Source organism: Geotrypetes seraphini, chromosome 11 (genome assembly GCF_902459505.1).
Source record: "Geotrypetes seraphini chromosome 11, aGeoSer1.1, whole genome shotgun sequence".
In the NCBI taxonomy this organism is placed as follows: Eukaryota; Metazoa; Chordata; class Amphibia; order Gymnophiona; family Dermophiidae; genus Geotrypetes; species Geotrypetes seraphini.
The window spans coordinates 8,928,824-8,940,933 of NC_047094.1; the positions used below are offsets into that span (position 1 = coordinate 8,928,824).

General features: G+C 46.9%; 1 protein-coding gene across 1 annotated transcript in view; it reads right to left on the reverse strand.

Moving 5' to 3' along the window:
* The window catches only part of MYO15A (myosin XVA), a 204,666-nt gene that overhangs the window by 156,694 nt on the left and 35,862 nt on the right, over positions 1-12,110 (reverse strand). Inside the window, exons 6-10 of the mRNA XM_033914963.1 lie at positions 11,319-11,393; positions 10,048-10,138; positions 5,522-5,625; positions 440-503; positions 236-349 (exon numbers count right to left, since the gene is read on the reverse strand). Of these exons, the coding sequence (XP_033770854.1) occupies positions 236-349; positions 440-503; positions 5,522-5,625; positions 10,048-10,138; positions 11,319-11,393 (448 nt within the window). The remainder of the gene's footprint in view (positions 1-235; positions 350-439; positions 504-5,521; positions 5,626-10,047; positions 10,139-11,318; positions 11,394-12,110) is intronic.

Genomic DNA, 12,110 nt, shown 5'->3' on the forward strand with positions numbered 1-12,110 from the left:
TCATACAAATTTCTTTTTTACTTTTCATGAACAAATTTTCACAAACTGAACACAAGTTCCCGCAAAATTGGTGAGATGGTATTTAAGTTATCTATCCTTAAACACAAATATGAAACGTGTCTAGTATGTTGCACAGATTTAATCTTTGTAAAAAGGTGGAGATTTAAATAGCCGGTCATAAAGCACACTTCTAGGTAGCTCACATGCCACTTACCGCTGTAACCCGGAAACGCACCTGGTTCAGGTAGTAGTAGGTTTCTGCGTCCTGAAGGCAGAAGAGCTGTTTTTGTTGAGAAGGGAGGCCGGCCAGCATCTCATAGAATATATGATAGTTTCTTTCATTTTTGGCCTAGGGAGAGAAGGAAGGACCTATGATGGCTCATAAAGTAGGTCTGGTTTCTCCATTTTCAGGATCAGGCATGCAGAGCTCTGCACTGACCTGGAAAACAATTCTTGATTTTTCCAGAAGGTACTGTGAAGTTATGGCACCACAGATTACACCCCTAGGAGACACAGAAGTAGTTAAATCTCCAGAAGAAACACAGATAACATATGACATTATAGGGAGACAGATATGAAACGGGGAATAAACTGAAACAGGAAGAAAGACAGGCAGACATTAACATAAGAACATAAGAACAGCCTTACTGGGTCAGACCAATGGTCCATCAAGCCCAGCAGCCCGTTCGCATGGTGGCCAATCTAGGTCTCTAGCACCTGGCCAAAACCCAAGGAGTAGCAACATTCCAAAATCTCAAAGATTAGCAAGATTCTGGAACCCCAAATAGGTGCAACATTCCATGCAGAATCTCCAAAGAGCAGCAAGATTCTGGAACCCCCAGAGTAGCAACATTCCATGCAGAATCCCCAAGTAGTTGCAAGATTCTGGAACCCCAAATAGGAGCAACATTCCATGCAGAATCCCCAAAGAGTAGCAAGATTCCGGAACCCCAAATAGGAGCAACACTCCATGCAGAATCCCCAAATAGTTGCAAGATTCTGGAACCCCAAATAGGAGCAACATTCCATGCAGAATCCCCAAAGAGCAGCAAGATTCCAGAACCCCCAGACTAGCAAAATTCCATGCAGAATCCCCAAAGAGTAGCAAGATTCTGGAACCCCAAATAGGAGCAACATTCCATGCAGAATCCCCAAAGAGTAGCAAGATTCCGGAACCCCAAATAGGAGCAACACTCCATGCAGAATCCCCAAATAGTTGCAAGATTCTGGAACCCCAAATAGGAGCAACATTCCATGCAGAATCCCCAAAGAGCAGCAAGATTCCAGAACCCCCAGACTAGCAAAATTCCATGCAGAATCCCCAAAGAGTAGCAAGATTCTGGAACCCCAAATAGGAGCAACACTCCATGCAGAATCCCCAAATAGTTGCAAGATTCTGGAACCCCAAATAGGAGCAACATTCCATGCAGAATCCCCAAAGAGCAGCAAGATTCCAGAACCCCCAGACTAGCAAAATTCCATGCAGAATCCCCAAAGAGTAGCAAGATTCCGGAATCCCCAGAGTAGCAACATTCCATGCTACCGATCCAGGGCAAGCAGTGTATATAAGAATGGTGAATATGATTTAAGCCATGTGGATAGATAGACAATCAAACACAGAAAAAAAAAGAAAAGTAGAAGCATAGGATCATAGCATGCTTGGAAAGATTCACACTGCCCTAAAAAGTAGTGATAAATCTGTTTTAAATGGGCTCTAATATTAATGTGGAGAAAATTTCATATTCCTTAATACGGTACTATCTCAGCAATGCTTTTGCATAAGAACATAAAAATAGCCTTACTGTGTCAGACCATCCAGCCCAATATCCCATCTTCTTGGTGGCCTATCCAGGTCACAAATACCTGGCACAAGCCCCAAAAGTAGCAACATTCCAGAATCTCAAAGTGTAAGCGAGCTTCCAGAACCCTAAATAGTAGCAACATTCCAGAATCTCAAAGTGTAAGCGAGCTTCCAGAACCCTAAATAGTAGCAACATTCCAGAATCTCAAAGAGTAAGCGAGATTCTGGATCCCCAAATAGAAACATAGAAACATGATGGTAGATAAAGGCCAAATGGCCCATCTAGTCTGCCCATCCGCAGTAACCATTATCTCATCCTCTCTCTCAGACATCCCAAGTGCCTATCCCACTCTTTCTTAAATTCAGACACAGTCTATGACTCCGCCACCTCTTCCGGGAGACTGTTCCACGCATCTACCACCCGTTCTGTAAAAAAGTATTTCCTTAGATTATTCCTGAACCTATCACCTCTTAACTTCATCCTATGCCCTCTCATTGCAGAGCTTCCTTTCAAATGAAAGGCTCGACATGTGAATTTACATCACATAGGTATTTAAACACCTAAGGTATCTCCTCTCCCGCCTTTCCTCCAAAGTATACGTATTGAGATCTTTAAGTCTGTCCCCATACGCCTTATGATGAAGACTACACACCATTTTAGTAACCTTACTCTGGACCGACTCCATCCTTTATATATCTTTTTGAAGGTGCGGCCTCCAGAATTGTACACAATATTCTAAATGAAGTCTTACCAAAGTCTTATACAGGGGCTTCAATACCTCCTTTACCTCTTACACAGGGGCATCAATACCTCCTTTTTCCTGCTAGCCATACCAGGAAAAAGTGGCAACATTCCATCCGGAATCCCCAAAGAATGGCAACACTCCATGCTACCGATCCCAGGGCAAGAAGTGGCTTCCCCCATGTCTTTCTCAATAACAGACTATGGACTTTTCCTCCAGGAAATTGTCCAAACCTTTCTTAAAACCAGCTATGCTCTCCGCTCTTACCACAACCTCTGGCAATGTGTTCCAAAACTTAGCTATTCTCCTAGTGAAAAAAAATTTCCTCCTATTGGTTTTAAAAGTATTCCCCTGAGGATTTATTTGATACAAAAATTAGATTATCTGATTGGGGCTTTGGGCAATCTGTTGAAGCTGAACACCAGTAAAATTTAAATTCTTTGGTTTAGGAACCCCGGTATTTTGGTCCCTAACATTATTTCTCTTTGTTCAGGGAACGCTCTTCTGGAGGCTGTTATAGGGGAAAACACCTTCCAGGGATTCAAGACAAGGTTGGACAAGTTCCTGCTGAACCAGAACAAACGCAGGTAGGGCTGGTCTCGGTTAGGGCACTGATCTTTGACCTGGGGGCTGCCGCGTGAGCGGACTGCTGGGCGCAAAGGCCCACTGGTCTAATCCAGCAGCGGCGATTCTTATGTTCTAAAGTCTTTACCAATAGAAGATAAATTTAAAGTGGAGGGTGTTATAGTAACATAGTAGATGACGGCAGATAAAGACCCGAGTGGTCCATCCAGTCTGCCCCACCTGATTCAATTTAAATTTTTTAAATTTTTTCTTCTTAGCTATTTCTGGGCAAGAATCCAAAGCTTTACCCGGTACTGTGCTTGGGTTCCTACTGCCGAAATCTCTGTTAAGACTTACTCCAGTCCATCTACACCCTCCCAGTCATTTAAGCCCTCCCCAGCCCATCCCCCACCAAATGGCCATACACAGACACAGACCGTGCAAGTCTGCCCAGTTCTGGCCTTAGTTCAATATTTAATATTATTTTCTGATTCTAAATCTTCTGTGTTCATCCCACGCTATCTTAGATTCGTCTATGACTTTGGAAGCCCAAATTAATTCTCTGTGGCAAAAAGGTCTGAGACTATTTCTTCTGCTCAAATTAAACCACACTGGCTTCATGATCGTGAGCATATTTTTTAAAAAAAATCAGCATGTTTGGAATATCAAGCACTTTGGGCCAGATTCTCGAAAAGCCACTAAAAGTTAGTTGAAGGCAGGCGCCTAGATCGCGCATACCGGCAACTATCTTAAAGGTTTTAATTGGTTCTAAGTGACGTGATAATTGGTCGCACCATTAAAAAAAAAAATTAAAACCTTGTAAAAAAAAAAATTAGGCACCCAAGTCCGTGGTGGCTAGTGTCGGTTAGTGATATCGAAGCCCGGACATAGGCATATTTAGGGGTCACACCAGACTTCGGCATCACTAGGCAATGCTAGCTGCAATTCTGCAAGGACCCTAGGCACCTGTAAAGCTCTAGTCTACATTGCTAGGCGCTGGTATCCCCGATTCTGAAAGCGGCGCCTGGCCGTATATGGCTTAATTTCTGATTTAATAATGCGTTTTGTTTTGTTTTTTAATTTTCTTCGCTTACAATGTTAATTGTTGCTCCACTCTCTAAGCCAGGGGGTAGGGAATTCCGATCCTCGAGAGCCGTATTCCAGTCGGGTTTTCAGGATTTCCCCAATGAATCTGCATGAGATCTATTTGCATGCACTGCTTTCAATGCATATTCATTGGGGAAATCCTGAAAACCCGACTGGAATACGGCTCTCGAGGACCGGAGTTCCCTACCCCTGCTCTAAGCTGTAATGGGGTCCGATATTTACAAATGTTTAATTCTTTATTCACTGTTCTTGTGGTTCCATTCTGGAATTCTTTGCCACCCTTTATAAGGTTGGAATCAAACGAACTCCCCCCTTTTTCAAAACTGCGCTAGCGTTTTTTGCAGTGGCCGCGGCAGTAACAGCTCTTGACGCTTATAGAATTCCTATGAGCGTTTGAGCAGTTACCGCCGTGGCCGGCGCTAAAAACCCTAGCGCGGCTTTGTAAAAAAAAGGGGGATAAAAATCAATGGGCCGTAAAACACAGTCAGAATATGGTCCGTGTTTCGGCTACAATCGCCTTCCTCAGGGGTCCTATGAAAATGCCTATATGTAAATATATAAAAATAAGCATGAGGCTCAGATATTGCCCCAAGCCCGCATTTCCTCCAAAATTTTGAGATTTTGAAATATGTCCCCATATGCCTTATGATGAAGACCACCGACCATTTTCATAGCCTTCCTCTGGACCAACTCCATCCTCTTTTTATCTTTCCGAAGGGGTCGTCTCCAAAACTGTACACAATTCCAGGCATCCATTACCTTTTCCACGAATACGTATTCATAGTAACATAGTAAATGACGGCAGATAAAGACCCGAGTGGTCCATCCAGTCTGCCCAACCGTACATACTCCATAAATTAATTATTTAGTTTAAATGGTCCTTTTTCTTAGATATTTCTGGGCCAGAAACCCTGAGCCCTGCCCGTGTGCTTAGGTTCCATCTACTGGAGGCTCCATCAAAGCTCACTCCAGCCCATCTTAACCATCCCAGCCCTTTCTCAACCGAATGTCATGATATTGTTGCCAAATCTACCCCCTGGGGCTTCATATTACCTTCCTTTCCACTGAAAATAGTTTCATTCTTGTATATTCTTAATAGTTACTGGTACCTGTGGCAGATGCATCATAAGGAATTGTATCCTCTGGGCTTGAAGTTTCTCTGGAGGCGGAGCCTAGTTAATTTACATATTTTGACTACTCTGGAAACTGGACAAGTTAATGGCCTCGGATAGCCAACATTAACAACCCAGCACTTGACAAGAGAATGCACAGCCCACCTGGAATACTGTACAGGATTACAACTTACTCCTCCATAAAGATTTCCACAAACTTCCCAAACCTGCTGGAGTTATCGTTTCTCACTGTTTTGGCATTTCCAAAGGATTCCAGCAGGGGTGTGGCTTCAAGAATCTGCGCAATGAAGATATAAGAGTCAGTGAGGCCTGGGAATCAGAAGCCTGCAGGGGTCAGCACACTGATATAATACTTCGCTGGGGTTTTAACAGATACATCAGTCTGAGAACGGAGCGTGCTCGGGGAGACCCGGAGCCGGTGGCAGGAGGCACACCGCCAATTTCTTTGTTTATTTTTTAAAAATGTATTACCCGCGGAATCCATTAGTTCTGAGCGGGCTACAAACTGTACTTCCACCTTTTTCCTTCCCCAATCAAGTACGTCCAGGTGTGTATCTGTCGTTTATGGTCTTAAATGTAGATTTTATTTTTGGAAATCGCTTAGAAATTTGTTTAATAAGCGTTTTATCACATTTTAAATAAAACTTGAAACCTACAATTAAAAAAATACAGAAGACGACACAAAAACAACAAATTAACGCTGTCTTTTATAAAACTATGGTAGAGGTTTCTACTGCAGGCCAGTGAGGCAAATGCTCCTATGAGCGTCGGATGTAGAAACATGTACTGTAGTTGTGTAAAAGGAAACCATAACAAACCAACAATCGTACCACATAACTAAATACATAATAGCATCGCATCAAAGACGCAGATAGAAAATCCAGATGCATCAGCAGCACAAGAAGGTTGGGAGCAGCTCGGGGCACATAATTTGTTTGGCTGGCGGGGCTTCAGCATCCCCCCCCCCCACCCAACAAAGGTATTTTTTAACAAGTGTGGGGGTGGGAATGGGGAAAGGAAGGAATATGTTGCTCCCCCCAGTTCACCCCTGGCTCTCCCTCCAAAATCAGAGAGCTGGCTATGCCCCCGCCACGCACAGAAAATGGCCGCCTCTTTTTACACAATATGTACTCCCGGGGGTGCGGTATGGATGGAGCAGGCTCAGAGCTGCCGTGTATATGTGAAATTTATATAATACACACAGTGGTGCAGTAAAGGCATGTGGCGAATGGCGCCCTCCACCCCCCCCACCCCCCTTTTTAGAAATGAGATCATATCATAGTAAAATTTAACAAAAGTGACCAGTGACGTAGTGAGGGTTAAAGGCGCCTGGGGCAGTGGTGCCCTTCGCCCGCCCTCTTCCCCATCCCCCTGCCACGCGCACGTGTGCCCCTTCTCGTTTCCCGTACTTTTTTTTAACTTCTCCGACGCGAGCAACGTGCCCGCATCGATGTTGGCTTGCCCTTTGATGTCACTCCCTAGTGGTGGGTTCCGGAAGTGACATCAGAGAGAGTGCCGATGCCGAGCGGGTGGCAATGTTGCTCACACCGGAGAAGTAAAAAAATGGTACGGGGAAAAGCAAAGGGCGCATGCGCATGGCAGCAGTGGGGAGGGGAGTGGAGAGGAGAAGGGTCGCCGGTGCCCCTAGCAAGACGGCGACCAGAGAGGACCCCCCCTCCCTTACTACTTCCAACCAATCTCTCTTATAAAGGGGTGCATTATAAAGAGGGGTCCAGTGACCGGAAAGGCACGTTCAGTCCCCGTGTTCTGTCTAAGACAGACAAGTGTTTCACTGCACACGACACACCCCTACCTCAATCTGCAGAGGACGCATGAAGAGGGAGAAAAAAACACCAAAAGTTAGAGAGAGTGACAGGAACAGCAAAAAGCCATTTCCACCGGCTGGTGCAGGACATCGAATCACAAACGCTATGACAATGTTTAATAATAACACTGAATTAAAACCAAACGCAGTCTTCAGAGCAACTCACTTAGGGTCCTTTTCTTAAAGAATTTTAGGTGGCGGAAGGTGTCCTACCGCTGTTTCACCAGCAAATCGGGACACACATTTTTTTTTTTTTTTTTAAATGGATGCGGCAAACGCCACTTACATTGTAGGCGTCTGTCTTGCGCCTGTGGAGAGGCGTGGGGGGTCATTTACGGATGCCCCAGGCTGGCACGGGCATGGTCTCCACCGGACGCGGCCTTAGACATCCGTATGCGTCCCTATGCGTCTCTGTAGGCGTGAGACAGACACCTTCAATGTAGACCTGTGAAATGCTGGCCTACATTTAAGGCATCTGTTAGAAACAAAAAGACATGATTCTCTAAAGGACGCCGATGCGTGATTGCCATGCGATCGTCAGTCGCTTCTTAGGCGGCTGCCGAGATGGGAGTCCTTCAGAGAATCAGGCCCTAAATGCTAAGACGCCCCTTATATTCCTTTGGGTGTCTTTGCATTTAGCATGTGCTAAATCAGTTAACACACCGTAGTTAAGGGATCCTTTAGACCCTGGTTCTCGTAGGGGCACCAAAAGCGTCCTCCCACTGCCTAACTTAATTGGTTTAATTGGCGATAAATGACGAGGTAATTGACTGCGTCATTTAAAACCAATTTTTTTTAAATGTAGGTGCCTCCAGGCGCCTATAGAACAGGCCCGTCCACAGAGGCGCCTACTGTGCTGGAAGTAAGCGTAGGCGCCGAATGGAGTCCCTGTTGACATGATTCTTTTGGACAGTGGGGGCTGGAAATGTAGACCGGTGAAACCTTGGCCTACTTTACATGTGGCTGTGATTCTGCAACCGGAGCCAGCACACGATGGACACACGGCCAGGGCCGGGTTTGAAGGCGCCGGTATCAGCCGGTTGCAGAATCCAGCCCTTAGCGTCGAGTATAATCGCATATCCTCCGTTAAACTTCTTGCACCTCATGTGCCTTAATCAGGAGCTCTTCATTTTAACCATTTGTAGGGTAAGCAAAGTTCGTCTCATGCAAGTGTGGAGTAGTGGTTAGAGTTACAGCCTCAGCACTCTGAGGATGTGGGTTCAAACCCCGCACTACTCCTTGTGACCCTGGGCAAGTCACTTAATCCTCTACTGCCTCAGGTGCATTAGACAGACTGTGACCCACCAAGGTAGATAGGGAAAATGCTTGAAGTACCTGTGTGTAAACCGCTTTGAGTGTGGTTGTAAACTCCAAAAAGGCAGTCTACAAGTCCCAAACCCATTCCCTGACGTCATAATGCCTGGCAGAAACCCAAAGAGTAGCAACATTCCAGAGCTGAGATTGTGATGTCATCATGCCTCATTCCACCAGTGCCTAAGAGCCAAACTCACTAATGATGTCACAATGGCTTGACTGTCATATACTTGGCTCACATAAGAACATAAGAGCTGCCATACTGGGAGAGAAGGAAGGTCCATCAAGCCCAGTAAGCTGTTTCCAACAGTGGCCAACCTAGGTCACAAATACCTGGCAGAAACCCAAAGAGTAGCAACATTCCAGAGCTGAGACTGTGATGTCATAATGCCTCATCCCACCAGTGCCTAAGAGCCAACCTCAGCAGTGATGTCACAATGGCTTCTTTGTTCTATACTTGGCTCACTTCTGATATTGCATTGGATGGCGCGGTGGTTAGAGCTACAGCCTCAGCACCCTGAGGTTGTGGGTTCAAATCCCATGCTGCTTCCTGTGAGCCTGGGAAAATCACCCAGGTTCATTAAACAGATTGTGAGCCCACCGGGACAGACAGGGAAAATGCTTGAAGTACCTGTGTGTAAACCGCTTAGAGTGTGGTTGTGAAGCTACAAAAAGGCGGTATACAAGTCCCAATCCCCCCTAATTGTCTTGGGAGCTCCATGGAGCAGGGCCGTCTTCTCCAGTCCTTGTACGGTTCTGTGTGCACCTCCGGTTGTGTTACAGAAATATTTATTAAGGCTGTGATCAACTGACGTCTAGCTATAGCCACCAAATCATCGGTGTTATCGAGAACTAATCAAGAGCCTTGTCCGGCGCTCACTTCCTGAACTAGAGCAGGCCATTTACTGCCACTCATCATTTCTATGGCGCTACAGCTCTGTAAGGTCCTCCCTCGGACGTCACTTCCTGATGCGGACAGTAAGGTTGTGATACTGCTCATGCTGGGAAGGCGGGGGAGGGGTGTACAGGAGGATGGGTGCCGGCGCCCCCCCCCCTTAGTGCACATTGCCCCCTCCTACATTTTCTCAGAGTCTTTCCTCTTAGCTGCCAGTTCATGAGCTCCTGTGCCTTACAGAGGGCTACTCGGAGGGCACTGACCACTACTGGAGTTTGTTTAGGTCAGGGATAGGCAATTCCGGTCCTCGAGAGCCGGAGCCAGGTCAGGTTTTCAGGATATCTACAATAAATATGCATGAGATAGATTTGCATCTCAAGGAGGCAGTACATGCAAATCCATCTCATACATATTCATTGTGGATATCCTGAAAACCTGACTTGGCTCTGGCTCTCGAGGACTGGAATTGCCTACCCCTGGTTTAGGTCAATTAAGGTGAGAGAGAGAGACCGAGGGGAGGGGCAGGGGACGAGATCCTCCTACCAAGGCAGATTTTAGGTTACAGCGCTCTCCCCCCCCCCCCCCCGTGCTATGGAGAAGGGCAAGCTTAGTGGCGACAGAATCCTCGGACCTTACACTAACGATGGACAGAGACGGGCTCCTACCTGCTGCATCAAATTCCTCTTCTGGTTGATGGCTGCGAGGTACCGCAGGACCAGCTTAGTGGCTTCCGTTTTGCCTGAGCCACTTTCACCACTAAAAAACAAAAACCAATTAACGTTATCTTCAAATTAAGACAGAAAATGTAAAAGGATTCAAACGGAACTAATTCCAAAGCACAAGAAGTCCCCCTAAGTCAGTGGTCTCAAACTCAAAGCCTTTGCAGGGCCACATTTTGGATTTGTAAGTACTCGGAGGGCCGCAGAAAAAATAGTTTATTCTTATTAAAGAAACTCTTTATAATTTATAAATCTTCCCCCCTCCCCTCCCCCCCGAAGGCCTGCATGTTCCTCCCTTCTTTGCAGTGTCCTCCAGCTTCCCCCCTGGCCTCCCGGTCTTAGTTTCAGCTAATTACCGCAGCCTGCAGAGAAGATTGCCGGTGCTGTAACGTTCCTTGCAAGCTGCCATTGGCCTCCGCTGCACATTCCCTCTGCCGCGGTCCTGCCTCTTTTCTGACTTCAGGGTCAGGATCGTGGCAGAGGGAACATGCTGCTGAGAACGACGGCAGCCTGCAAGGATCGCTACAGCACCGACGAATCTCTCTGCAGGTTGGCGGTAATTATCTGAAGGTAAGAACAGGAGGCCAGGGGGGAAGCCGGAGGACGCTGCAAAGAGTGGGCAGCACTAGTACAGATAGCACTAATACAGACTGCGGGCCGCAAAATAGTACCTGGCGGGCCGCATGTGGCCCCCGGGCCGCGAGTTTGAGACCACTGCCCTAAGTCCTAGTTCCATATTGAGGTTGTTGATAATTTGCTTTCACTTCACTGTTTGTCCGTTTCCTCCTTGACTTCTAGCCCCTGCGATCCCAGACACCATCCGCAAAAGGAACCAGGCTGCTAGAATCCAACAGCAACCCAGACAAGAGGAGAAATTCGACCCTGCGACTGGTGTCACTTTCCATAGCAACCGAGGTGCCCAGCGCGCTTCACCTGGTGGTACACCAGGGCTGGCACGTGTCAGACATTGCCAGTGAGGGGAGGGAATAAGAATTGCCAATTTTACCCCAACACCAGTGCAAATTGTGTGTGTGGAGGGAGGGGGGTGGCATCAGTCTGTGAAAATGATTTTCACCGCTTTAAACAAGGCCTGCCTCAGCTTATTCCACATTATTGATGAAGGCCTGATTTTCTTAATCTGTGAAGTTGTCTAGTCGCATAATCCGGCGCACGACAGAACCGCTGCTCTCTGCGCAGAGCTCCTCGCAAATCCTCACCTGATGATAATACACTGGTTATGTTTGGCATCCATCATTTTGCTGTAGGCCACGTTTGCAATGGCGAAGAGATGCCTGAAAAAAATACAAATTCGTTTTCTACAAAGTTCCTAAAATATAGCACAGGGGGGAATGTCTTTCACAAAGGTGGGTAACAAATCCCAATACATAAATAATGTTAACAATCACAGGCAAGCATCGGCGGGGTCAGAGCACAGAGGTGTACAGTACATGGAGTCCCGTTCCCTTCTCATCGCCTCACTGTATGACCTTGAAAAGGTCATTTAAAATCCGAGTACCGGCAGATTTTTGGTTAGAAGATTCCAGGGCTGGCTGAAGGTACTATGTGTCACTATCTGGTATCTCTTTCTTTCCTTGCCCCACCCAGTGGCATAGTAAGGGCAGGAGGAGCCCAGGGTGTGGTCCCCCGTGCCCTCCTCTCTGCACCCCCATTCCATACTTGATCTCCCTTCTCCCCCCCCACGTACCTCTAAATCTTCGCCAGCATGAGTGGCTTCTCCAGCATGCTCCTTGCACCAGCGTTGGATTTCCCTCTGTGGTCACTTCCTGGTCCTGTAACCCGGAAGTGATTCAGAGGGGAACCAAGCTTGCACAAGCAACAGGCGAGAGAAGCTCTTCAGAGGTACGGAGTGGGGGGGGACAGGGATGGCGTGAGCGTGCCATGGCAGGTTGGAGAGGTGCCGGCGCCCCCACCAGTCTGCCCCTCCACCCCCCTTTCTACACCACTGCCCCCCACCTATAATTCAATATCTCTTCCTCCCTCTCAAGTTT